Source organism: Mauremys mutica, chromosome 7 (genome assembly GCF_020497125.1).
Source record: "Mauremys mutica isolate MM-2020 ecotype Southern chromosome 7, ASM2049712v1, whole genome shotgun sequence".
In the NCBI taxonomy this organism is placed as follows: domain Eukaryota; kingdom Metazoa; phylum Chordata; order Testudines; family Geoemydidae; genus Mauremys; species Mauremys mutica.
In genome coordinates this window covers 76,133,121-76,160,618 of record NC_059078.1, presented here as the reverse complement: position 1 = coordinate 76,160,618, position 27,498 = coordinate 76,133,121, and the positions used below count along the sequence as shown (strand labels likewise).

Here is a 27,498-nt window from a genome sequence, read left to right as displayed (position 1 = left end):
ATATCACCCAGGATATCTTCCTTCCGGTCTTCTTTCCGAAGCCACACACATCGCGAAGGGAGCAACAATTGCCCTCCCTAGACGTCCGTAGGGCGCTCGCATTTTATATCGAGCGGACAAAGCCCTTTCGTAACGCCCCAACTCTTCGTCATACTGGCAGACCGAACGAAGGGCCTACCTGTCTCCTCCCAGAGGATTTCATCTTGGGTGATGTCATGCATCCGCACCTCCTGTGACTTGGCCCATGTTCCATCGAGCCACCTCACTGCACATTTCACCAGGGCTCAGGCTTCTTCTGCTGCCTTCCTGGCTCACGTACCCTTCCAGGAGATATGTCGTGCAGCTACCTGGTCCTCGGTCCACACCTTTGCCTCACATTATGCATTGGTCCAACAGTCCAGAGATGATGCAGCCTTTGGCTCAGCAGTTTTGCATTCTGCAACATCTCACTCCAACCCCAGCGCCTACGTAAGGCTTGGGAATCACCTAATTGGAATCGATATGAGCAAGCACTCGAAGAAGAAAAGACGGTTACTCACCTTTGTAACTGTTGTTCTTTGAGATGTGTTGCTCATATCCATTCCAAACCCACCCTCCTTCTCCACTGTCGGTGTAGCCGGCAAGAAGGAACTGAGGGGCGGATGGGTCGGCAAGGGTATATATCCGGCGCCATAGCGGCGCCACTCCAGGGGGCGCCCAGCTGACCCACCGAGTGTTGCTAGGGTAAAAATCTTCCTACGAACGTGCACGCGGCGCACGCACACCTAATTGGAATGGATATGAGCAACACATCTCGAAGAACAACAGTTACAAAGGTGAGTAACCGTCTTTTCTATGGCCAGCCTCCAGTTCAGAGTTGCCAACCATCAGGCCATTATTTTAACATTTGGCAGTCTATGCCCAAGTTTGCAGACTCACTGCCAGAATTCCTGGCTATTCTGGATGAGGGCAGAGCTGTGGCCAGGGCAGCCCTCCAAGCGGCTTCAAATACAGCAGAGTCGGCAGCCTGGACCAGGGCTTTAGCCATTTCCAGGAGGCGTGCTGTGATGGGTTGGATCACAGAAACCCCCTTGGGAGCTGCCAACTGATATGCCAGGACTACCTCTGCTCCTGTTTTCCTTGCCAGCTCAGGACTTCAGCACCCCATCTTGCCGAGCCAGACACTCCCGTCTGCTCCAACAAAGACCCAGGGTCTGAATAACTTGCCCCAAAGCTGCAGGTTTACCTGAAAACAGCTCACAAAAGTGTGCTTGTCTTTAGCATTCAGATGCCCAACTCCCAATGGGGTCTAACCCCAAATAAATCTGGTTTACCCTGTATAAAGCTTATGCAGGGTAAACTCATGAATTGTTCGCCCTCTATAACACAGATAGAAAGATATGCACAGTTGTTTGCTCCCCCAGGTATTAATACATACTCTGAGTTAATTGATAAGTAAAAAGTGATTTTATTAAATACAGAAAGTAGGATTTAAGTGGTTCCAAATAGTAACAGACTAAACAAAGTAAGTCACCAAGCAAAATAAAATAAAATGTGCAAATCTATGTCTAATCAAACTGAATACAGATAATCTCACACTCAGAGATGCTTCAGTAAGGCTTTTTTTGTTTTGTTTTGTTTTTCTCATACTGGACACCTTCCAGGTCTGGGCACAATTCTTTCTCCTGGTACAGCTCTTGTTCCACCTTAGGTAGTAGCTAGGGGATTCTTCATGATTGCTCTCCTCTCTCCCTTTGTTCTCTTCCAGCCCTTTATATATCTTTTGTGTAAGGTGGGAATCCTTTTGTCCTTCTCTGAGTTCCCACCCCCTCCTTCTCAATGGAAAGACACCAGGTTAAAGATGGATTCCAGTTCAGGTGACATGATCACATGTCACTGCAAGACTTCATTACCACTTGCCAGCACACACATATACAGGAAAACTTACAGGTAAAACACACCCATCTGCAGACAGTGGTCCTAGTTAATGGGAGTTATCAAGATTCCAAACCACCATTAATGGCCCACACTTTACATAATTACAATAGGCCCTCAGAGTTATATTTCATATTTCTAGTTTCAAGTACAAGAGTGGTACATTTATACAAATAGGATGATTACACTCAGTAGATTATAAGCTTTGTAATGATACCTTACAAGAGACCTTTTGCATGAAGCATATCTCAGTTACATTATATTCACTTATTAAATTTTTATAAAACCATATAGACTGCACAACGTCACGCATGCGTCCTGGTTTCAGTCATAGGGCCTGTCGGTGGAAGTTCAGCAGTCCATCCAGAACTTCCCCTTCAATGGCCTGGCACTGTTCGTGGAACAAACAGACAGCAGTTACATGGCCTGAAAGACTCAAGGGCTACCTTTTGCTCGCTGGGCCTTTACATGCCAGCGCCTGTGAGAAAGTGGTTCAAGCCACAGCAGTCCCACAGGTTTGGGGGCAATCCCAAACAGCCTTTCCGCAAAAAGGGCAAGGACTACAAGCACCGGCAAGGCCAACACCCGGCCTCCTCAGCTCACTCGAGCTCTACTTGCCACCAGCCGGGTACTAAGCAGGCATTTTGAGTGTGCACTCAAGGGCGACCTTGCAGCCTATGTCCTGGATCCAGCACCCCTGCTTTCTTGCAACCACTTGTCTCCCTTCCTCCCTGCCTGGGCTCTATAACATTGGACCAGTGGGTCCTCTGCACAGTAGCGGGGGAGTATACCCTCCAGTTTATTTCTCCCCCCACACACACACACACACACACTCTCCCCGTACCTCTTTGGAGACCCTTCTCATGAGCATCTGCTAGCTCAGGAGCTGCAGGGCCTTGTTCAGGAGGGAGCCGTGGAGGAAGTCCCTCAGCATTTGAGGGGGAAAGAGTTTTACTCCTACTATTTTTTTTATCCCAAAGGCCCAGAGGGGTCTACACCCCATCCTGTGTGGCCTTAAGTATCTCACGAAGTTGAAGTCCCGCGTGGTCTCCCTGGCCTCCATCATTCCTTCCCTGGATCTGGGAGACTGGTACATTGCCCTCGACCTGAAAGAGGCTTACTTTCATACATCAATATTTCACTGACACAGTTCTTACGTTTCATAGTTGGGACCGCCCACAACCATTTTGCAATGTTCCCTTTTGGCCTAGCAATGGTGCCTAGGGTGTTTACGAAGTGCATGTCGGTGGTGGCAGCCTGTCTCAGATATTGGAGTATCTAGATCTACCCTAACCTCAGTTCTCTGCCTCATCAAGGGCCACTCCAGGGTCCAGGTCTGGTGCAGCATCGAGATGTTGCGAGCCACTTGTCAAGTTCTGGGCCTGTTGATAAATGAATAAAATCAACATTGGTCCCAGTCCAAAGGATAGAGTTTATTGGAGTGATACTCGATACTACCCGAGCCAGAGCATTCCTAACAGAGGCCAGATTAAGGTCAATGTCAGATCTGATTGCCAGTGTCACTGCCCATCTGCTCACCACCGCCTGGGTCTGTCTCACATCATTGGGCCATATGACAGCATGCACGTACGTTGTCCAACCTGCAAGACTCAGGCTGTATCCCCTCCAGATGTGGCCGGAGTCGGACTACTTCCTAGACAAGGTCATCACAGTCCCTCCGCGGATACTTACCTCTCGGCAGTGGTGGTCCGACCTGATTCTAGTATTGGAAGATGTGTTGTTCACGAGCCTGTGACCCATGGTCTCCCTGATTTCAGATGCGTCCAACCTTGGTTGGGGAGTGCATCTCAGTACACTGAGGACTCAAGGGTTATGTTCTTGAAAGGAGCTTGTGTTGCATATAAACGTCAGGGAGCTCAAAGCTGTCCACCTGGCTTGCGGCGACTTCCTTCCCCAACTGTCTGGCCAGGTGGTGAAGGTGTTGACAGTCAACCCAGCCTCCATGTTCTGTGTCAACAGGCTGGGGGAAGCTCGATCGTCAGTGCTGTGCCAGAGGCCCTCCATCCTTGGGACTTCTGCATCCAGCATGCAGTCCATCTGGAAGTCTCCCCAGTGTCCAGAACATGCTGGAGGATTGCCTCACCAGGTCCTCCTTCTCTCATCACAAGTGAGGTTGTCAGAATGCTCTTCCAGAAATGCGGAGCTCCCCAAGTGGACCTGTTCACCACCAGACAGAACAGAAAGCGTCATCAGTTTTGTTCTCTCCAAGGCCTCGGCAGAGGCTCACTATCCGATGTCTTTCTCCTGTCCTGGTCAGAGGACCTGATGTATGCCTTCCCAACAACTCCGTTTATAAGCAAAATCTTCTCAAAAATCAAGAGGGACAAGTCACAGGTCATTATAATCATCTCAGCATTGGTTCGGCATGCTTAGAGACCTGGTTGTTGCAGCCCTGTGGCCACTTCCCAGCTGTTCGGACCTACTCTTGCAGGATCACAGTCGACTCCTGCATCTGGACCTCGCCTCTCGCCGCCTCACAGCTTGGATGCTGCGTGGCTGAATCTAGAGGAACAAGTCTGGTCTAGTCAGGTACGGCAGGTTCTCTTGGAGAAGCAGAAAGCCCTCCACCAGAGCAACTTACCTGGCAAAATGGAAACATTTCTCTTGCTGGGGATCAGAACGGAATATCTCCCCGGCCCAGTCATCTCTGCAGGCCATACTGGATTACCTGCTTCACCTAAAGCACCAACGGCTCATCTTCTCTTCTATCAAGGTGCACCTGACTGCCATATCAGCCGTATGCATCCAGGGTAGATCGGTGTTCTCGCATGAGATGTCACTCAAGTTCTTGAAAGGCCTTGAAAGACTCTTTCTGCCAATCTGGGATCCAGTTCCCCAGTGGGACCTTAATCTGGTCCTCCAGGCTTACGGGTCCACCCTTTGAGCCTATGGCTTCTTGTTCCCTTTCTCACTTGTCATGGAAGATTGCATTCCTTGTAGCTATTACCTAAGCGAGACGTGTCTCTAAAATTAAAGCCCTCACTTTGGAGCCCCCATACACTGTATTCTCCAAGGACATGGTCCAGGTCAAGCTGCGGCCCCATCTGGCCTTCCTGCCAAAGGTGGTGTCACACTTCCATGTGAACCAGGATAATTTCCTCCTGGTGTTCTGTCCAAAGCCTCACATGACCAATGACGAGACGCGGCTGCACACTCTGGATGTCAGGCATGCCTTGGCTTTCTACCTGGAGCACACCAAGCCCTTTCTGGTGTCCTCTCAGAGGATTTCGATTTGGATCACCACCTGCATTCGTACTTGTTATGAGTTAGCACAGGCTGTGCCTCCACCGATACTGAAGGCTCACTTGACGAGGGCTCAGGCCTCTTTGGCTGAGTTCCTGGCACACGTCCCTATCCAGGACATCTGCAGGGCCACAATGTGGTCTTCGGTTCACAACGCATTATGCCATCACCCAGCAAGCCAGAGATGACGCTGGATTTGGCAGAGCTGTGTTGCAATCGACATGTCCATGAATTCCTACCTGCCACCAATGGTACTGCTTGGGAGTCACCTACAACGGAAGGGACATGAGCAAGCACTTGAAGAAGAAAAGAGAGTTACCTGTTTTTGTAACGTGTTCTTCGACATGTTTTGCTCATGTCCATTCCAGGACCCGCCCTCCTTCCCCTCTGTCAGAGTTTCGGCAAGAAGGAACTGAGGGAGTGGGGAACTGGCGGTGCCCCTTATACCGCGGCATAGGCACACCACTCCAGAGGACGCCAGAGCCAGTCCCCTATAGATACCACTGAGTGAAAAACTTCTAGCACCAGTGCATGTGGCAAGCACACACACCTACAATGGAATGGACATGAGCAACACATCTCAAAGAACAAGAGTTACAAAAGGTAAACGTCTTTTACTTACCCTACAGTAACTGGTTCTTCAAGGTGTGGTCAATGTGGATCCCATGAGTCCATTCCTGCTTTTCAGAGTTCTCTGCTTCCGTGGACTCGAATTGCAAGGGAATTGAGGGAGCCACTCCCCCTTTATACCCTTGCATGAGAGCACAAGGAGAGGCACAGGCACATGTGCAACCCTGATGGATGTTGTTACTAAAATAAAATATCCAATCTCACATGCATGGAGTGCATGCACACCTGCAGTGGGATCAGAGCTGATTACAACTTCTTGAAGAGCCACCGTTACTTGTAAGTTACTGTTCTTTTTCCTTTCATCAATCTAGTATTAATTCTCCTCTCTCTTACTGCTACAAAGTCAGGCCATAGGTTGGTACAAGAGCTGTTTTTTTTGTGTTTTTCAACCTCATCAGTTCTCCGTCTCATTTATTATCTCACCTGAAAACACCCATTTCTTCCTTTGCCTGTGTGTATACTTCTTAATTTCTGAACTGTGCTATTTATCTGTAAATATTTAATTCCATATACTTTTTTGAGCTGCAGTTAGTATGAAAGACACTATAAAAACAAACACACACACACACACACAAATGTAAAAGAGTCAGTCTTTCTCTTCCACATAATGAACCAGAACTAGAAAGCATGAGAAGAGGGATTATTTTGTAGAAAACCTGCTGAGGCCAATAAAATATAAAGAAATGTTCTGTCCTCCAGCAGGCCTTTGGATGAAATACCTTAGACTTGGATAATACTATTCCAGTTGTAAGATTTTTCTCTTCAGCTTTATTCATGATATTTAATAAAATAGGCTTGCATACTGCACACTGGCATACTTTAAATTGGTTATGAACAACTGTCATAACTGCATAAACTTGCTGATTCAACAGTGAATTGAGGCATGCCTTTTAGCATAATTATTGTAGTAGCTCAGCAAAAAGGTTTATCCAGTGAGACAGGTGGCTGTAATCCTATACAAATTAGAAGAATTTAGCTCAGTCTAATTTAAACAAAAATCAAATGTATTTTCTTCTCTGAGTGTTTTATTTATTGATTTTTATACACATCCACTCTCCCAATCAAGGCAGCAATGATTAGTTAGAAGAAGGAGTAGCTGGAAAGAATCTAGAATAGACCTTTGAAATGGAACCATTGTTAAGGCAAGCAAAGTTTTAAGACTGGCAACCATCTTGACAATCACTTGCTGATTTTCACTTGCTGATTTTTTTTTCTTGTTTAGGTTCAGCGCACTATTGCCAAACAGATTCAGATGGTGCGGCAAGTTGGGAAAGGGCGATATGGTGAGGTGTGGATGGGTAAATGGCGAGGCGAAAAAGTGGCAGTCAAAGTATTTTTTACCACTGAGGAAGCCAGTTGGTTCAGAGAAACTGAGATTTACCAGACTGTTCTAATGCGTCATGAAAACATACTTGGTAAGTAAGCAGTTTGTAATTTGAATGGGTAGTGGAGGACTTGTATTTCAAAGAATTGTAGTTGTTTCATGAAGAGTGTGGAGACATTCCTTTATGAAATCACTGCAGGGATGTAGCATAGCATATAATAATAAATATGCTATAATTATATGCAGACTATGGATCTTGCTTATTTTTAATATTACAAATAACAGAGCTTGACTTTTCTTCTTTTTGCTTGAGGATCAACATTGTGACATCACATGAGGTTGAAACCTAAACTCTAGCACTCCTGGTCCTCAAATAAGAAGTGATGGGTGTGTAAGGGGCTGTTGAGTCTTACTATAAAATGAGTCTTAAGCTTTTTCATTTCCTGAAAAGTCTTCCAAGTAATGAATTATGTGATTTCTGTGTAACACTAAATGCTAACTTTGTTTATGCATTGAACAGGTTTTATAGCCGCTGATATTAAAGGCACAGGCTCCTGGACACAACTTTACTTGATTACAGATTACCATGAAAATGGATCCTTGTATGACTTCCTGAAATGTGCCACACTTGACAACAGGGCTTTGCTCAAACTGGCTTATTCTGCTGCATGTGGTCTGTGCCATCTACACACAGAAATTTATGGGACACAAGGCAAGCCTGCTATTGCACACAGGGACCTGAAGAGTAAAAATATCTTGATAAAGAAAAATGGAAGCTGCTGTATTGCTGACCTGGGTCTTGCAGTCAAATTTAACAGGTAGATGATCAAAGCCTATTAGCAGTTGGTATCTTTTGCATGTATGTTGAAAGGCATCAAAGATCAAGTTGAAATGAGTGTTAATTCACTGATTGGTTGTTTTGCAGTTAAACAGTAAAATTGTATGGTGTTTGTTTATTGTTTTGAGAGTCAAATTCTCTTCTTTACTTTGGATGTGGGGTGAATATTGAGGTGGAAGATCAAATGGTCTCAAAGGTTGTTAGGATGGAGAGCTAAGAGTTCAAGTTGTTCCCCTCTCCACAAGAAGGAGAGAAAAGGAAACAAATCCACTGCCAGAATCTAAAACTTCATCTTTCCCTGGAGCATCTCTATAATGCTTTCATGTATTTTCAGTATAAGATCCGTGACTCAATGAAAATTTGAGCAACATAAAATGAATTGAATAGTAAAATATATTACCTACAAAATTACTGTCCTTCGAGTGCTTGCTCATATCGATTCCAATTAGGTGTGCGCGCGCCGCATGCACGTTCGTCGGAAGATTTTTACCCTAGCAACACTCAGTGGGTCGGCTGGGAGCCCCCTGGAGTGGCGCTGCTATGGCGCCAGATATATACCCCTGCTGACCCGACCGACCCTCAGTTCCTTCTTACCGCCCGTGTAGGTCGTTGGAACAGTGGAGCGCAGCTTAGCTGACCTCCACCTCCCTAGCTATTCGCTCATTTCTCATAGTTATTGTGTATATAGTTCAATATTTTATATTTCTAGTTAGTTTTATTAGTTTTAGTAGTAGTTAGTGTATATAGTTAAGAGGGATCGGGGCTTAGCCCCTTCCTCTCACCCGGTACCGGGGCCCATGCCTGGTTCACCGGGCTTTAAACCGTGCTCGACCTGTCATAGGCCGATGCCCACAGGAGACCCTCACGACTCTTGTCTCAAGTGCTTGGACGAATCCCACCTTGCAGACAAGTGCCGCATCTGTAAAGCATTCAAGCCCCGGACGAAAAAGGAGCGGGACATGCGACTCAAGCAGCTCCTGATGGAGGCAGCTCTCACTCCTCCATCTTCGGCACCGACCACGGCACCGGGGACGAGTGCCTCTTCCACACCGGAGTGCACTGGCACCGTGAAGGCTTCTCGACACCAGCCATCACCAGCCCAGGCTCCTGCCCGTCACCGCTCACTCTCCCCAAGGGTCAAAAAGCATAAGACTCCTGCAGCCCGCGTGCCTGCGCCGTAGTCGGAGCTCTCATCTAAGTCGGACCGCCCGGCGCCGTCAACTGCCACGGCACCGACACCTGCTGCACCGTTGATTCTGGTCTCGCACAAGCCATTGAGTCGGTGCCTACCAGCTCCCCGGCGCACGCCGTGGTTGAGCTTATCGTGCCCTCCACGCCGGAGACGTTCTCTACGGCAAGGGAGTTGATTGCCTTGACGGACCCTGGGCTGCCTCAACCCCCGGCACCGCCGGTGCGGGCTGTTCACTCAATAGGCAAGCCTGCCCTGCTGAGACCACCCTCGCCCGGCACCACTGAACGTCGTCGGTCACGATCCAGATCCTGCAGACGTTCTTGGTCCCGTCATCGATCCCGGTCTCAGCGCCGCTCGCAGTCCCGGTACCGGTCGTACTCGCGACACCGGTCAAGATCCCGATCGCTGACCCGATACTCTTGGCACCGATCACGGCACCGTACCTCTCGCAGTCGATCAAGACGTAGGGATTCGAGACTCCGGTTGACCTCCCGGCATCGCGCCGGTAGCAGGTCCCGATCTCCTTCCCGGTACCAGTACGACTCCCGGTACTGTTCTCTGGTGCCGCGTGGAGATGGATTGACTAGATGCAGAGGCCCTCCCCAAACGGTCTCAGCTCCTCCATGGCTGTCACGGCATGCATCCGTTTCATCCCATGCGGACAGTGCCTCCTATGGAGATTTGGATACTCACAGCAGGGCCACCCAAGGAGCCCACGGCCCGGACCAAGGACCGCAACAGTGATCCTTTTGGACGCCTTGGGCATATCACCAAGCCCAAGGTGAACCCGCTGTGACATCACGCTCCGTTACTTCAGAACACCGCGTGCCAGAAGCCACGGTCAGCAGATCTCCCCCTGCTGGTACGGAGGAAGCTCCTGCCCCCGCACTGGACCCCCAGGCTCCCCCGGCTCCGGATGTCCACCAGGATCAAGAGTCACTTCAGGACCCGCTCGTCCCGGGACTTTCTTCCTCCTCTTCCCCGGACGAGGCGGTAGCGGGGACATCATCATCAGGCCTACCTCCCATTGACCTCAGGTCACACCAGGACCTCCTGTGGCGTGTCGCCCAAAATATCAACTTGCCAGTAGAGGAGGTTCCAGAGGTTGAGGACCCGGTGATAGATATATTATCGGCGGAGGCACCAACCCGAGTAGCCCTACCCTTCATTCGTTCGATCCAAGCTAGGGCAGATACCATCTGGCAATCCCCGGCATCTATCCCGCCGACAGCCAGAGGGGTCGAAAGGAAGTACATGGTGCCCTCCAAGGGGTATGAGTACTTATATGTGCACCCCCCTCCTTGTTCATTGATTGTACAGTCCGTTAATGAACGGGAACGCCACGGCCAACAAGCCCTTGCCCCAAAATCAAAGGAGGCCAGGCGAATGGATTTGTTGGGACGAAAAATCTATTCCGCGGGAGGCCTCCAACTCAGGGTAGCGAACCAACAAGCCCTGCTTAGTAGGTATAATTACAATACCTGGGAGGCAGTAGGGAAATTCACAGAGCTGCTCCCACAGGACTCCCGCCAGGAATTTACAGCATTGTTGGAGGAAGGCAAGAAAGTAGCGCGGACCTCTCTACAGGCCTCGCTAGATGCCGCTGATTTGGCAGCTAGAACAGTTGCCTCTGGCATCGTCATGCGACGTATCTCATGGCTTCAGGTGTCAGGCTTGCCACCTGAACTTCAGTACACTATACAAGACTTACCATTTGATGGCCAGGGCCTATTCTCACAAAAGACAGACCCCAGGCTACAGAGTCCGAAAGACAATCGCGTAATCATGCGTTCGCTCGGAATGCATACGCCACAGACTCAAAGAAGGTCCTTCTGCTCCCAACCTTAGCGCCCCTACCCCCAGCCCAGGCCAAGACAGGACTTTGTCAGACGACGAGGTTGTACCAACCGCAGACGACAGTCTGGACCTCAAGGGGGTAACAATACCGGTCCCACCAAGCCATCTACGGGACCCAAATCAAACTTTTGAGGGTGCGCCCAAGAGCGGTGTACCAATTGTCTCCCTGGATCCTTTTCAGTTTTACAACCGCCTTTCCCCATTCCTCCCTGCGTGGTCCCAACTAACCTCAGATCGTTGGGTCCTTCGCACGGTGGAGTGTGGATACCACCTGCAGTTTATTTCACCCCCTCCCTCCCAACCCCCCTCCTCAGGGACCCCTCTCACGAGCAACTCCTCCTACAAGAGGTCCGTAGGCTCCTTGCGATCGGAGCTATAGAGGAGGTACCGGAGCAATCAAGGGGCAAGGGGTTTTATTCCCGATATTTCCTAATCCCCAAGGCGAAAGGTGGCCTTCGGCCTATCCTAGACCTGCGAGGACTGAACAAGTTCATGAAAAAGTTCAAGTTCCGCATGGTATCCCTGGGAACTATCATCCCTTCCCTGGATCCCGGAGATTGGTACGCCGCTCTCGATATGAAGGACGTGTATTTCCACATTGCAGTTTACCCTCCACCCAGACGATATCTGCGGTTTGTGGTGAACCGTCAACACTTTCAGTTCACAGTCCTTCCCTTTTGGCCTCTCCACGGCCCCTTGGGTTTTCACGAAGTGCATGGCGGCAGTCGCAGCCTCCCTCTGTCGTCATCGAATACATGTCTTCCCATACCTCGACGACTGGCTTATTCGAGGGACCTCCGAGGCACAAGTCACCAGGCATGTGCACATCATCAAGGACCTATTCATGCGTCTGGGCCTGATGATCAATCTGGAGAAATCTACTCTAGTGCCTATGCAAAGAATAGAGTTCATCGGGGCCACTCTAGACTCCACTCTTGCAATGGCCAGTTTGCCTTTACCTCGTTTTCAGGCAATCGTATCGCTTATACAAACACTTCAAAACTTCCCAACAACCTCGGCCCGCACTTGCCTCGGCCTCCTCAGCCATTTGGCAGCATGCACATTCGTGACAAAGCACGCCAGACTGCGCGTGCGTCCCCTTCAAACTTGGCTCGCCTTAACCTACTGCCCAGGCAGGGATGCCATAGACATGGTACTCACCATCCCACCAAGCATCTTAGGCTCCCTCGACTGGTGGCGGACGCCGTCCCTGGTGTGTGCAGGCCTGCCGTTCCATCCACCACAGCCCTCCGCATCCCTGACGACGGACGCGTCATCTCTTGGCTGGGGTGCTCACCTAGGGCACCTTCGCACTCAAGGCCTTTGGTCATCTCGGGAGTTGGCGTTACACATAAATGTCCGAGAACTGAGAGCAGTCCGCCTGGCGTGTCAAGCGTTCCAGAGCCATCTGCAAGGTCGTTGTGTCTCAGTCTTCACAGACAACACAGCGGCCATATATTATATAAACAAGCAGGGCGGGACACGATCCTTCCCCCTTTGTCAGGAGGCGATTCAACTATGGGACTTTTGCATAGCCCACTCAATAGACCTGGTAGCATCCTTTCTCCCAGGAGTCCGGAACACTCTGGCAGATCAACTGAGCAGATCCTTCCTGTCTCACGAGTGGTCCATCCGTCCGGACGTTCTCCATTCTGTCTTCCGGCAGTGGGGGTTTCCCCACATAGACCTCTTTGCCTCCCGAGAGAACAGGAAATGCCAGGTGTTCTGCTCCCTGCGAGGTCGCTCTCCGGGCTCCCTCTTGGACGCATTCCTAATTCCGTGGAACGGGCACCTATTTTATGCCTTCCCTCCATTTCCACTCGTCCACAGAGTCCTCCTCAAGCTCCGCAGGGACAGAACCCACCTAATCCTGATCGCTCCAGTGTGGCCGAGACAGCATTGGTACACCCTGTTGCTCGACCTCTCCGTGGCAGACCTGATCCCCTTGCCACTCTGCCCGGACCTCATATATCAGGACTTCGGCAGGCTTCACCACCCGGACCTGCAGTCCCTTCATCTGACAGCATGGCTGCTCTCTGGTTAAGCCAATCTGAGTTGCGTTGTTCCACCGCAGTACAAGAAGTGCTATTGGGAAGCAGAAAACCTTCCACGCGAATTACATATCTCGCCAAGTGGAAGCGCTTCTCCCATTGGTGCGCTCAGTGTAGATTTCTCCCTGGTCATGTATCTATCCGCACTATCTTGGACTACTTATGGTCCCTCAAGGAACAGGACCTGGCGATCTCATCTATAAGGGTACATCTTGCAGCTATTTCTGCCTTCCACCCGGGCGAGGCTGGCAGTTCAGTCTTTTCTCACCCCATAGTTTCCAGGTTCCTTAGAGGCTTGGAGCGGCTGTACCCTCATGTCAGACGCCCAACCCCTACCTGGAATTTAAACCTGGTGTTAGCTAAGCTCATGGGTCCCACCTTTGAGCCTTTAGCCACATGTTCGCTGCTGTACCTTTCCTGGAAGACAGCCTTCCTCGTCGCTATCACCTCGGCTAGACGAGTCTCGGAACCCCACGCTTTGACCGCGGATCCCCCGTATACAGTATTCCATAAGGACAAGGTACAGCTCCGACCGCACCCGGCATTCCTCCCTAAGGTGGTCTCTGCCTTCCACATTAATCAAGACGTCTTCCTCCCAGTTTTTTTCCCGAAGCCGCACTCATCGAGTCGGCAACAACAACTGCACACTTTGGATGTCCGTAGGGCTCTCGCCTTTTATATTGAGAGAACCAAACCCTTCCGACGTTCACCTCTGGTCTTTGTAGCGGTCGCAGACCGGATGAAAGGCATGCCGGTCTCCTCCCAACGAATTTCTTCTTGGGTGACATCCTGTATCCGGGCATGCTATGACTTGGCGCATGTTCCGGCTGGACATCTCACCGCCCATTCTACTCGGTCTCAAGCCTCATCTGCCGCCTTCCTGGCCCATGTACCCATCAAGGAAATTTGTTGTGCGGCTACCTGGTCTTCCATCCACACCTTTGTGTCACACTACGCATTGGTCCAACAGTGTAGAGACGATGCCGCCTTTGGCTCAGCGGTCCTACATTCCGCAACGTCTCGGTCCAACCCCACTGCCTAGGTAAGGCTTGGGAATCACCTAATTGGAATCGATATGAGCAAGCACTCGAAGAAGAAAAGACGGTTACTCACCTTTGTAACTGTTGTTCTTCGAGATGTGTTGCTCATATCCATTCCAAACCCGCCCTCTTTCCCCACTGTCGGAGTAGCCGGCAAGAAGGAACTGAGGGTCGGTCGGGTCGGCAGGGGTATATATCCGGCGCCATAGCGGCGCCACTCCAGGGGGCGCCCAGCCGACCCACCGAGTGTTGCTAGGGTAAAAATCTTAGGACGAACGTGCACGCGGCGTGCGCACACCTAATTGGAATGGATATGAGCAGCACATCTCGAAGAACAACAGTTACAAAGGTGAGTAACTGTCTTTTTTTACTGTAATTATTTAAAAAATATGAAAAATTACTACAAAAACAATTGCTAATGTCTGAAGCAGCCACAAAATTTCACTTTCCCACACTGATGCCAAAGAAACTGCAAGCCCTTGTCCAAGAATTTGGGTTCAGACATGGTAATTTCTAGTATAGTTTTTAGTGGGTGTGTGGATAGTATGGTGGTAGAACATTATAAATGCAGGTAATTTTGTAGAAATAGGTTGGTTTTTTGTTTGTTTGGTTGGTTTTTTTTTTGTAAAGCTCATTGTAACATGCTCAAAATGTTCCTATTAGAAATAAGGGTATTTTAAGTCTAATATAGGGGTAAAAACTGTACATGTAAAGCTTATAGTGGAATGCATGGGCTACCAATGTCTTGAAGTGGATATCAAATCCTAGAACACAAGAAAACTTCAGCATGAGTATTGATGTGTAGAATTATGGATATTAGTAATGCATTTTGAGTCTTGAACATTTGGAATTGTCTGCTTCTGTCTGCTTAGTCATGTGTGCAGTTTTGGTGGGGGTTTTTTGGGGTTTTTTTTTTTTTTGCAAAGCAGTAACATGAACCTTCATGTTGGGTATTTTATAATCTTTTTTTATATAATCTGTCTAAAAGAAGCATAATATAGTATAAGCTGTAATATTGGAAGGAGGATTTGAGAAAGAGATCATTGATTTAATTATAGTTCATAATTTTACTTTGACGATAATAATTGCATCTTTTTACATGACATCAGTTCCTTTGTACTGCTCCACAGTTCATTTAACCTTTATTATTTACATTTAGTGATACAAATGAAGTTGATGTCCCTTTGAATACTAGAGTGGGAACAAAACGTTACATGGCCCCAGAAGTCCTAGATGAAAGCCTAAATAAAAATCATTTCCAACCATATATCATGGCTGACATCTACAGTTTTGGCTTGATCATTTGGGAAATGGCTCGGCGTTGTGTCACAGGAGGTAAGCCTTTAAATCTTGTGTTTCAAAATTATTTACAAAACTAAGTTTTCAAAAGAATTTACCCAATACCTCTAATCCAAGGACTAAGCCTTCTGAAGAGAATGAAAAATATTTGAGTCCTACCACTTGCCCTGTGTCTCAAGGGCAGGCACCCTGCATTTTAAAAGAACAAAACAGCTGTGTGATTCACTTAATTGTAACACTGTCAATCAACTGTCTTCTTCATACACTTTTTATAACATAACTTACTATTTCTTCTTTGAGTGATTGCTCCTATGCATTCCAGTTAGGTGTGCGCGCGCCGCATGCACGGCTCGTCGGAAGATTTTTACCCTAGCAACACTCGGTGGGTCGGCTGGGCGCCCCCTGGAGTGGCGCCGCTATAGATATATAGCACGGTAGATATATACCCCAGCCAACTCGTCCGCTCCTCAGTTCCTTCTTACCGCCCGTGACGGTCGTTGGAACAGTGGAGTGCTTAGTTGACCTCCACAGCCCTAGCTTCTCACTGCTTTCTATCTCATACTTGTTGTATATAGTTCTTAAATAGTTAGATTAGTTTAAATAGTTTGTTGTATTTAGTGTTAGTTAGTTACGGGAAATCGAGGGGCTTAGCCCTTCTTTTTCCCAACCCGGTGTGGGCTCATGCCCAAGGCACCGGGATTTAAGCCGTGCTTGGCCTGCCAGCGGCCCATGCCAGTTGGAGACCCTCACGACTCCTGCCTGCGGTGCTTAGGAGAGTCTCATCTTACCGATAAGTGCCGCATTTGCAAGTCCTTTAAGCCAAGGACAAAGAAGGAGCGGGACTTTCGTTTGAAGCAGCTCCTGATGGAGTCGGTACTTAGCCCTGCGGTGCCGACGCCAGCCGCTCCACAGACCTCTTCGGTGCGGAGCGCTCCAGCGGTTCCTGGCCGTTCCGGTACCGAGGCCATGAAGAAGCAGCAGCCGACCCCGGCACCATTCCCTCTCTCCCTCGAGGAAACGTAAGCCAGCGCAGACGTCCTCCAAGGTCTCTGCACCAGGACCTATCGCCCAACCACCGGCTCCGGCACCGGCGCCCCCGGCACCGACTCCGGCAGCGCATAAACCATGCGCTGTACCGTTGACTCCGGCACCACAAGGGCCGTCGAGTCCGGTACCTCCTTGCTCCCCGGTGCATACCGTGGTCAAGCTCGCTCTCCCGTCGACTCCGGAAACCTTTTCGACAGCGAGAGCGCTGATAGCGTTGACGGAGCCAACGCATACTCAACCCCCGGCACCGCCGGTGCGGGTTGTTAAGTCAGTGGGCAAGCCGGCTATCATGCGGCCTCCTTCCTCTGACAGGCAGGACAGACGCTACTCCAGGTCCCGGTCCCGGAGGCGTTCCCGTTCTCGTCGCTCCAGATCTCGGCACCGCTCGCAGTCCTGGTACCGCTCTCCATCGCGGTACTGGTCGTACTCGCAGAGACTATCCCGGTCCCAGTCTCCTGACAGATGCTATCGGCACCGATCCGGCTCTCGGTACCGTTCCCGGCACCGGTCCTCCCGTAGCTGCTCCCACCGTCGGGACTCAAGATCCCGGTCGACCTCCCGGCACCGGCACGGTAGATGGTCCCGGTCTCATTCCCGGCACCGCGAAGACCAGCACCGTTCCCCGGCACCGTCCAGGGACAGACAGGCGGCGTCGACGGCACAGTCACAAAGTCTCTCGGCACCGCCGTGGCCTTCGAGACAGCTGTCCGTCTCCTCACAGGCAGACAGCGCAGTTGATCAGCGCACAGAGCCTCAAGGGCAAGACCAGGGTCCTCCTCAGTGGGGCCTCTGGACTCCATGGGCCTACCGTGAGACTCAAGAAGTGCCTTTTTCCACTCAGCGTTCCAGGGCATCCGACCACAGAGCACCTGAGGCTACGGTCAGCAGACCTCCTCCCACAGCCATGGTAGAGGAGCCGCTGGCATCCACGGATGCGGAGCATCCCCCTGTCACTGAGGCCCCGCAGCAGCTCGATGAGCCCCCACCGGAGACGCTGCTCCCGGGCCTATCATCCTCTTCCTCGCCGGATGAGGCCGTGGCTGGGGCGTCCTCCTCAGGCCCTCCACCAATCGATCTCCGGGCCCATCAGGACTTGCTACGACGGGTGGCCCAAAACATAAACCTGGCAGAGGATGATGACCCCGTCGTCAGCATAATCGGAGCAGATGCGCCTCTTTGTGTGGCCCTGCCCTTCATCCGCACTATCCAGCGGAATGTGGACACTGTCTGGCAGTCACCAGCGTCCATCCCGCCCACCGCTCGGGGGGTGAAGAGAAAATACTCGGTCCCATCCAAGGGATACGAGTATCTCTACACGCACCCAGCTCCATGCTCATTGGTGGTCCAGTCCGTTAACGACCGTGAGCAACATGGCCAGCCGGCACCAGCGCCCAAGTCCAAAGAAGCGCGGTGTATGGACCTTTTGGGCCGTAAAGTCTATTCGGCCGGAGGCCTCCAGTTGAGAGTCGTCAACCAGCTGGCTCTCCTCAGTAGGTACACCTATAACACCCTGGTGTCCCTCTCGAAGTTCTCTGAGCTTGTGCCATCCGACTCCCGGCCTGAGTTCACGGCCCTTGTTGAGGAGGGTAAAAAGGTGTGCCACTCGGCCCTCCAAGCCTCTCTGGACTCTGCAGATTCAGGAGCCAGGACTTTGGCCTCTGGAGTGACCATGCGGAGAATTTCATGGCTTCAGGCCTCCACGCTGCCCCCGGAGGTCCAACACACCATCCAGGACTTGCCGTTTGATGGCCAGGGTCTCTTTTCTGAAAAGACAGACTCATGACTGCAGACCCTCAAGGATGGTCGAATCACCATTCGCTCCCTGGGCATGCACACGCCTGTTACCCAGCCGAGATCCTTCCGGCCACAGCCGTACCGCCCGTTCAACCAGCCCAGACTGCGGCCCGATAATAGGCGCAGGGGCAGAGTGAACCGGTGCAGGCAGTCGGGCAATCAGGGAAACCAGTCCCAACCGCCCTCTAAGCCTACCTCGGGACCCAAACAAAATTTTTGATGGGACGCCCGAGGATGGCCCACCAGTTTCTTTACTGGATCCTTTCCCATTGTTTTTCAACCGTCTCTCCCAATTCCTACCGGCGTGGTTCCAGATAACAACCGACGACTGGGTACTTCGCACGGTGGAGTCTGGTTACCACCTCCAGTTTATTTCGCCCCCTCCCTCCCACCCACCCTACCCGTCCCTCTTCAGGGACCCCTCTCACGAGCAATTCCTCTTGCAAGAGGTTGAGACTCTGTTGAGTTTGGGTGCCATAGAGGAGGTGCCGGAAGGCATGCGGGGCAGGGGATTTTATTCCCGATATTTCCTAATCCGCAAGGCGAAGGGAGGTCTGCGACCAATCCTCGACCTCCGAGAGCTCAACAGATTTCTGGTCAAGCTCAAGTTCTGCATGGTAACCCTGGGGACCATTATTCCCTCCCTGGATCCGGGAGACTGGTTTGCCGCCCTCGACATGAAGGACGCTTATTTCCATTTACCCTCCTCATTGTCGCTACCTGCGCTTTGTCGTCAACCACCAGCACTACCAGTTTACGGTGCTCCCCTTCGGCCTCTCCACGGCACCAAGGGTCTTCACCAAGTGCATGGCGGTGGTCGCCGCGACCCTTCGGCGTCGCCGGATACATGTTTACCCGTATCTCGACGACTGGCTGGTCCGCGGAACGTCCCAGCAGCTCGTAGCGCAGCAAATGGCCGAGATCCTAGGCCTGTTCCAACACCTAGGCCTTATGATCAACGCCGAGAAGTCTACCTTGGCTCCAACGCGGAGGATAGAATTCATCGGCGCGGTCCTGGACTCCAATCTTGCCAGGGCCTGCCTCCCTCTGCCTCAACACCAGGCCATGGCTTCCATCATCTGAAGCCTGCAATCCTTCCCGACGACAACGGTGCGCACCTGCCTCAGCCTCCTAGGCCACATGGCAGCGTGCACTTTCGTGACCCCATACGCGAAACTCCGCCTTCGTACCTTTCAAACGTGGTTGGCGTCGGTTTACCACCCACACAGGGACTCGATAGACACGGTGGTCACGATTCCGCAACCAGTCCTCCTTTCGCTCAACTGGTGGTTGGACCCAGGGGTGGTGTGTGCCGGGGTTCCGTTCCGCCCCCCTTACCCCTCCATCACTTTAACTACGGACGCCTCGGCCATGGGGTGGGGTGCGCACCTCGGTGGCCTACACACCCAGGGCCTTTGGTCACCCCGCGAGCTGACCCTCCACATCAACGTCCGGGAACTGCGAGTGGTTCGCTTGGCGTGCCAGACCTTTCGCTCCCAACTCCAAGGTCGCTGCGTGTCCGTCCTCACAGACAACACGACAGCGATGTTCTGCATCAACAAGCAGGGCGGAGCACGTTCCTCCCGGCTTTGCACGGAAGCGATGCAACTGTGGGACTTTTGCATAGCCCACTCCATCCATCTAGTAGCATCGTTTCTCCCGGGAGTGCAGAACACACTGGCAGACCGCCTCAGCAGGTCTTTCCTCTCCCACGAGTGGTCGCTTCGTCCCGATGTGGTGCACATAATTTTCCAGAGGTGGGGTTTTCTCCGTATAGACCTTTTTGCCTCCAGAGAGAACAGGAAATGCCATCTGTTCTGCTCTTACCAGGACAGCTCCCAGGGCTCTCTCTCGGATGCATTCCTGCTCCCGTGGCAGGATCACCTGCTGTATGCCTTCCCTCCCTTCCCCCTCGTACACCGGGTACTGCTCAAGCTCCGGAGGGACAGGGCCCACCTCATTCTCATTGCTCCAGTATGGCCGAGACAGCACTGCTACACCCTGCTGTTCGACCTCTCAGTAGCGGATCCTATTCCCCTCCCGCTATGGCCGGACCTCATAATGCAGGACTTCGGCAGGCTTCGCCACCCGGACCTGCAGTCCCTCCACCTGACGGCTTGGCTCCTGCATGGCTAACCCGAGCAGAGCAGGACTGTTCTGCTGCAGTGCAGCAGGTGCTGCTAGAGAGCAGAAAACCTTCCACTCGGTCGACCTACCTCGCTAAGTGGAAGCGTTTCACGCTCTGGTGCAGTCAGAAAGGTCTCAACCCTCTCCTGATTCCTATTCCCAAGATCCTGGACTATCTCTGGTCCCTCAAAGAGCAAGGCCTCGCGATCTCCTCCTTGAAAGTGCACCTGGCGGCAATTTCCACCTTTAGGCCCAGCATAGGGGAACGTTCCATCTTCTCCAATCACATGGTTTCCCATTTTCTAAAGGGACTAAAACGCTTATACCCTCTGATACGGCGCCCAACTCCTACCTGGGATTTGAACTTGGTCTTAGCCAAGCTTATGGGAGCCCCCTTTGAGCCCTTGGCCACGTGTTCCCTTCTCTACTTGTCCTGGAAAATGGCCTTCCTCGTCGCTATTACTTCGTTGAGACGAGTCTCTGAGCTTTGTGCCCTAACGGCTGACCCGCCGTATACTATCTTCCATAAGGACAAAGTGCAGCTTTGGCCACACCCCGCCTTCCTGCCTAAGGTGGTGTCAGCTTTCCATGTGAACCAGGACATCTTCCTCCCGGTCTTCTTCCCGAAGCCGCACGCATCCCGTAGGGAACAACAGCTTCATAACCTCGATGTGCGTAGGGCCCTCGCTTTTTACATAGACCGAACGAAGCCTTTCCGCCGTTTGCCCCAGCTCTTTGTGGCGGTAGCAGATCGCATGAAGGGCATGCCAGTCTCTTCCCAGCGGATTTCAGCCTGGGTGACGTCATGTATCAAGACATGCTACGACCTCGCTCAGGTTCCGGCTGGTCATCTCTCCGCTCACTCTACAAGAGCGCAAGCCTCTTCTGCCGCCTTCCTGGCCCATGTCCCCATTCAGGACATCTGTCGGGCGGCGACCTGGTCTTCCGTTCACACCTTTGCTTCCCACTACGCATTGGTGCAACAGTCCAGAGACGATGCAGCCTTTGGCTCAGTAGTCTTGCACTCTGCCACGTCTCACTCCGACCCCACTGCCTAGGTAAGGCTTGGGAATCACCTAACTGGAATGCATAGGAGCAATCACTCGAAGAAGAAAAGACGGTTACTCACCGTTGTAACTGTTGTTCTTCGAGATGTGTTGCTCCTATCCATTCCAGACCTGCCCTCCTTCCCCACTGTCAGAGTAGCCGGCAAGAAGGAACTGAGGAGCAGACGGGTCGGCTGGGGTATATATCTAGCGCTATAGCGGCGCCACTCCAGGGGGCGCCCAGCCGACCCATCGAGTGTTGCTAGGGTAAAAATCTTCCGACGAGCCGTGCACGCGGCGCGCGCACACCTAACGAATGGATAGGAGCAACACATCTCGAAGAACAACAGTTACAACGGTGAGTAACCGTCTTTTCTCTCTTGCTTTTTTATACCTTCATACTGTGCCTGGTTTCATTCTACTCTTCCTCTTCTTTCCTATGATAGATGACTGTGTATCTTTTTTCCTGCATTGTTTTCAATATCTATTTCCCCTTTTTTTGGTCTTATTCCTGTGCCTCCTTACCTATCTCTTTTCCTACATTGTGTTCTCTATCTCTATCCCATATTTTCTGTCTTCAACTTCTTCCCAAATTTGCACTCTCTTTTTTCAGGAATTTGTAAGTTCTTCTTCAAGTGATGTCCTTATGGGTGCTCCACTTTAGGTGTTTGAGTGCCCCTGCACTTGTAATCAGAGATCTGTGGTAGCAGTGCCTGGTTGGGTTGCACATGTGCAGTCCCCGTCTCATGCTGCCATAAGCAGTTAACTGGCGCTGTGTGACCAACCTCTCCCCCCCCCTCCCCCCCCTTCCTTTACTAGCTTTGGCTTGAGTCGGAGCATTCAGCAGTGCCTCATAGCTTAGTATTTTACCCCCTTTCCATTAGTTCTTTGACTAGCTAATTTGCCTTCCCACTTTTTCTCCGTTTCTTTTTTCTTCCAAAAAAAAAAAAAAAGTTTATTTCGTTCCCTCAGTAGAAGCTAGTATTTTGTTTCACTGTTAGAGTAGTGTTAGTTCTCTCCTCATGGAGAAGGGGGAAATACTCCCTTCAGGGGCATGCCCGGTTCACCAGGCTTTAAACGCTGCCTCACCTGCAGGCTTTCAATACCTATTTCAGATGGACACTCTATGTGGTCACTTTTTAGAAGAAGCACATGTATCTCAAAAGTGCCTACATTGTCACAAACTGTCAGTCTGGACCAGGAAAGCCAGAGACTTACAACTTAAACTGCTGCTAATGGAGAAGTCTCTCCACCCGGCGTCGGAGCCAGAAACACGGATACCTCTGGGATACACTTCTCCAACTGCAGTCTCTGACAGGGGCTCGTCTTTGCCTGTTACTCACGAGACAGACCACCCAGATAAAAAGATGGCAAAGAAACATGCGCTGTCCCCACCGGCTCAGGAACCGAGCAAGAAACAGTGTTCCCCAGACCAGGATGGTAGGACCCTCTGGTACCATGGGTACTGTGAGAGCTAACGGCTTCAAGACATCTAGTTCCAATGCAGTCACCAAGGGGAAACAGAAAACCCATGCCTCGGCACCAGTGGAGCCATGCCAACACTCCGCACCGGGCACATCAAAGCAACTGCAGCCTATGGTGCCATCTCCTGTCAGTATAGTGCAACTGACAAGTGCACCCTTGCAGACAACAGCTCCACATCAGCCAGTATCCACCATTACCTCATCAGTGGCCCTGGGGCTGTCAGCACCACAACAGTTCTTCCTTCCCAAAGACCTTATGGTGTCCTCAACACCTGACTCTCCCATTCTTGGCACCAAGATCACCACAGCACCGTCGGTACCAAGCCATCCCACCACTCCTCCACCATCTGCTCCCCCATTTTCTAGTGAAGATGAGGACAAGGGAGAGACATATCCTTCGCAGCACTCTTCTCCCACCCGCCAAATGATCAAACCAGCCCCACCACACAAGAGGTACTGTACCAGGGGCCAAAGAACAATAGCGTTACAGACACCCTTGGATGGCTCCTATGCCCTTCCCTCCACAGTGGCAATATTGGGCCCCATAGATATCCCTCACACCACCTCAAACCTCCTACCCCACACAGGGAAGGTACATGGCACTCACCTGTGCTGTCCGCACTGGGATCATTTGAGCCCCCTGAAAAGATGACGGGCAAACAGGAAGAAATTTCTGACCCAGGATGTCAAACCAATAACCCATTTTTCTTCCTCCTTCCCGGATGACATCATCATGCCTCCTGCCCCCATGAATGATGTAATCATGGAACCTGTCAAGCATGTCTGGCAGACCGCTGCAACAATCGCTCCAACCTGCAAGAGGTCCGACATGAAATATTATATCCCTGCAAAGGGAAGAGAGTTTCTTCTTTGTGTGATTGCTCATGTGCATTCCAATAGGTGTGCGTGCGTGTTGTGTGCACAGTCATCAGAAGGTTTTTCCTCAGCGGTACCCATCTGGTCGACTGTGGTGTATATAGGTCCCTGCCAACTTGCCGCCTGCTCAGTTCCTTCTTACTGCCAGTGACAGTCATTGGAACAGCTCAATCTCTTGCATTCACAAGTGCCTACCTAGTGGTGCCCTTTTCTTAGTTGCATATAGTTGTTAGTTCATTTTATATTAGTTGTAGATTAGTTGGACTTACTTCGGGGAGCTTCCCCCTGGTCCTAGTTTCCTCAGGTGCCAGGGCATGCCTTGGTCGCAGGGGTTTAAGGCATGTGAGAGGTGCATAAAACCTATGCCCACAGGCGATCTGCATGCTGCCTGTCTCAAGTGTTTAGAAGAGGGACATCAGACAGATAAGTGCCCCATTTGCAGGAGCTTCAGACCCAGAACTAAGAGAGACTGGGACTATTATTTGAAGCTCCTCCTGATGGAGGTGGCCCTCCACCCGCAGCTGGAAGTGGCACCGGCATCCTTGGTGCGCAGCGCTCTGGCCTAATTGCGGGATGTCCCAGTTCTGAGGAAGGACTCTTCCAAGGAGCACCAGTGCCGCTCCCCAACCCGTAAGACCAGTTCCACCAAGCGGCAACGTTCACAGTCCCCAGTGCCGCATAAGAAAAAGGTGGTGGACAGGGGTCATTCCCCCTTCAAGAAGCCACAAGGGGACACAAGCGGGATGCGTCCTCCGGCGGGACACCCACAGTCTGGGCCTCAAGACCTGGCACCATTGACTCCGGCCCCAACGGGAGGCCCGTTGAGTCCGGTGCTGATGGATTCCCCAACTTGGGAGGATTTAGAGGAAGAGCTCGACCTTTCCTCCACGTCTGACACCTATGAGGCAGCACAAGACCTCAATGCCATGATGGTGCAGTCCCCGGCCCCGCAAGCCCAGGCACTGTAGGTGGCACCAGCGGTGGCACTGGCTGTAAAGTCTAGCCCGGCACCATATGTGGCTCCAGCACCTTTTGCAGCACTGATGGCGGCATCGCCTCTGGTTCATCATCATGGCAAGCCTATGATGTTACGGCGCTGCTCACCATCTCCCTGGCACCACTCGCTGGTGCCATCCGGCTCTGCCGCCCATGGACGGGCACATACTACTAGTCTGAGTCAGACACTGAGTCTTCTGTCTCTCAACACAGCCACTACTGGTCCCAGCACCGCAGACCAGTGGAATCATTGACACCGGCAATTGCCTGGCCACTCCAGTGGCAGGGCCCAGTCCAGTGGCCCTTTTGGACCCCTTCGACCTACCATCAGGGTCAGGGCTCCAGGCTGGCATCGGTGGCATCTGCACCCCGGGCTGCCCCCTCGGCAATGTCGCTGGCTCACTACACCCCCAGGGCTCCTGAGGACCCCATACGAGACAGGGACTCTCGGCGGTCATGCTCAGGCGCAGCACCCGATTCAGCGCCATCAGTGACACTAGAGCCACTTCCAGTCACGGGAGGCTACAAGGTACCTGACCTAACCACCAGAGAGCCGGAAGGACAGGAAGACCCTGTCCCACGGGCTGCCTCCTCTTCCTCACCAGACAAGGCACCACCACCACTCTGCCAGCAATGGACACCAAGGGTCACCAGGACCTCCTTAGGAGGGTGGCCCTAAACCTTAATCTCCAGGCAGAGGAGGTCATGGAGGAGTCTGACCCAATGGTGGACAAACTTACCCCTTGAGAGTCCTTCTAGGGTGGCCTTGCCCCTCATAAGAACGATCCAAAACACCACTAAGGTGCTTTGGCAAACTCCAGCCTCTATACCACCCACTGCTAAAGGGGTGGAAAGATGATATTTTGTGCTGCAGAAAGTGTACGAACACCTTTTCACCCACCCCCAGCTAGGGACTTTGGTAGTTGATGTGGCAGACCACAAAGAGCGGCAAGGGCTGCCGGGTCCCACGCCTAAGTCACGGGATGCTAAGAAGCTTGACCTTTTCGGCCAAAAAGTCTACTCGACTGGGGGGCTCCAGCTTCGAGCCGCCAGCCAGCAAGCAGTACTCAGCTGCTATGCTTTCAACTCTTGGAGCTTGTTGACAAAAGTTCCAGGAGTTACTCCTGGCTGACTCACACAAGGAGTTTAGCGCGCTCCTTGAGGAGGGCAGGGTGGTCTCTAGAACCTCCCTCCAGGCCACACTGGACGTGGCGGACTCTGCAGCTCGGACAGTTGCCACCGCCATCACAATGAGGTGCAGTGCGTGGCTCCAGGTCTCAGGGATACTACCCGAGGTCCAGAACACTATGCAGGACCTCCCCTTTGACTGTGCAGGCCTGTTCGCCCAAAATACGGACTCTCACCTGCACAGCCTTAAGGACTCGTGGGCGTCTTTGAAATCTTTGGGGATCCATACCCCGGCACCTCAGAGAAAGCTTTTAAGCCTCAGCCCCCGTCCCACTTCTATTCTGGGCCTCCGAGACTCGCCAAGGAGACAGGGCAGAAACAATAGAGGCGCCCACCACAGTCCTCCTCAGGCCAAGGCCAGGGTTCAGCCCCCTGGCCCGAAGCCAAACTTTTGAAGATGCACCTGAGGACGGAGCATTGGTTTCAGTCTCGGATCCTCCCCCCCCTCCCCTTTATGAATCGACTCTCCCGCTGCTACCATGCTTGGTCCCAGATCATGTCAGATCGTTGGGTCCTCAGCACGGTAGGGGCGGGATGTTCTATCTAATTGTGTTCCCTCCCACCTTCCCTTCCCCGTCCCTCTTCAGGGACCCTTCTCACGAGCAACTCCTCTTGCAGGAGGTGCAATTGCTCCTCGTTCTAGGGGCGATAGAGGAGGTTCCTCAGGAGTTCAGGGGCAAGGTGTTCTATTCCCACTATTTCCTCATTCCCAAGTCCAAGGTGGGCTCCAGCCTATCCTGGACCTGCAAGTTCTCAACACATTCGTAAGGAAGGTGAAGTTTCACATGATCTCTTTGGCTACCATCATTCCTTCCCTGGATCCGGGGGACTGGTATGCCACCATCGACTTGGCAGATGCATACTTCCATATATCTGTTATCCTGGCCCACAGATGATTCCTGAGATTCATGGTCAATGGCCAGCACTATCAGTTCAGGGTGCTCCCGTTCATGCTCTCGGCGGCCCCTGGGTATTCACTAAGTGTATGGCAGTCGTGGCAGCCTTCCTCCACAAAAGTCAGGTGCAAGTATTCCCATACCTAGAAGACTGGCTTATCAAGGCCGAGTCCCAAGCATGGGCTGCAGAGCATGTGTCCCTGGCCTGGGCCACATGCTGAGCCTCATATTGAACGTGCCTAAATCCACACTGGCCCCAATGCAGAGAATAGAATTCATAGGGGCTCTCTTGGAATCCATGCAAGCCAGGGCATTCCTGCTGGAGCTGCACTTTCAAGCACTCACAGACATTATCAAGCACCTTCACCGGTTTCCCACAACCATGGCCAGAGATTGCATGAAACTATTGGGGCATATGGCAGCCTGCACATACGTGATTCAGCATGCCAGGTTATGCCTTCGGTCCCTCCAGGCATGGTTGGCACAGGGACCTGCTGGACACGATAGTTATCCTCCCCCGTCGCATCCATTGGTGGCAGCAACCACAAGTTGTTTGTGCAGGAGTACCCTTTGCCAAACCCCATCCTATGCTATTGGGGAGCGCACCTGGCAATATCAGGACCCAAGGACTATGG

At 51.8% G+C, this 27,498-nt stretch overlaps 1 protein-coding gene across 2 annotated transcripts in view; it reads left to right on the top strand.

Annotated features, from left to right (window-relative positions):
• Positions 1–27,498, top strand: part of BMPR1A (bone morphogenetic protein receptor type 1A) — a 216,850-nt gene that overhangs the window by 172,170 nt on the left and 17,182 nt on the right. For both annotated transcript variants that reach the window (XM_045024178.1, XM_045024179.1), the window contains 3 exons: positions 7,031–7,223; positions 7,653–7,950; positions 15,270–15,445. In XM_045024178.1, the coding sequence (XP_044880113.1) occupies positions 7,031–7,223; positions 7,653–7,950; positions 15,270–15,445 (667 nt within the window). The remainder of the gene's footprint in view (positions 1–7,030; positions 7,224–7,652; positions 7,951–15,269; positions 15,446–27,498) is intronic.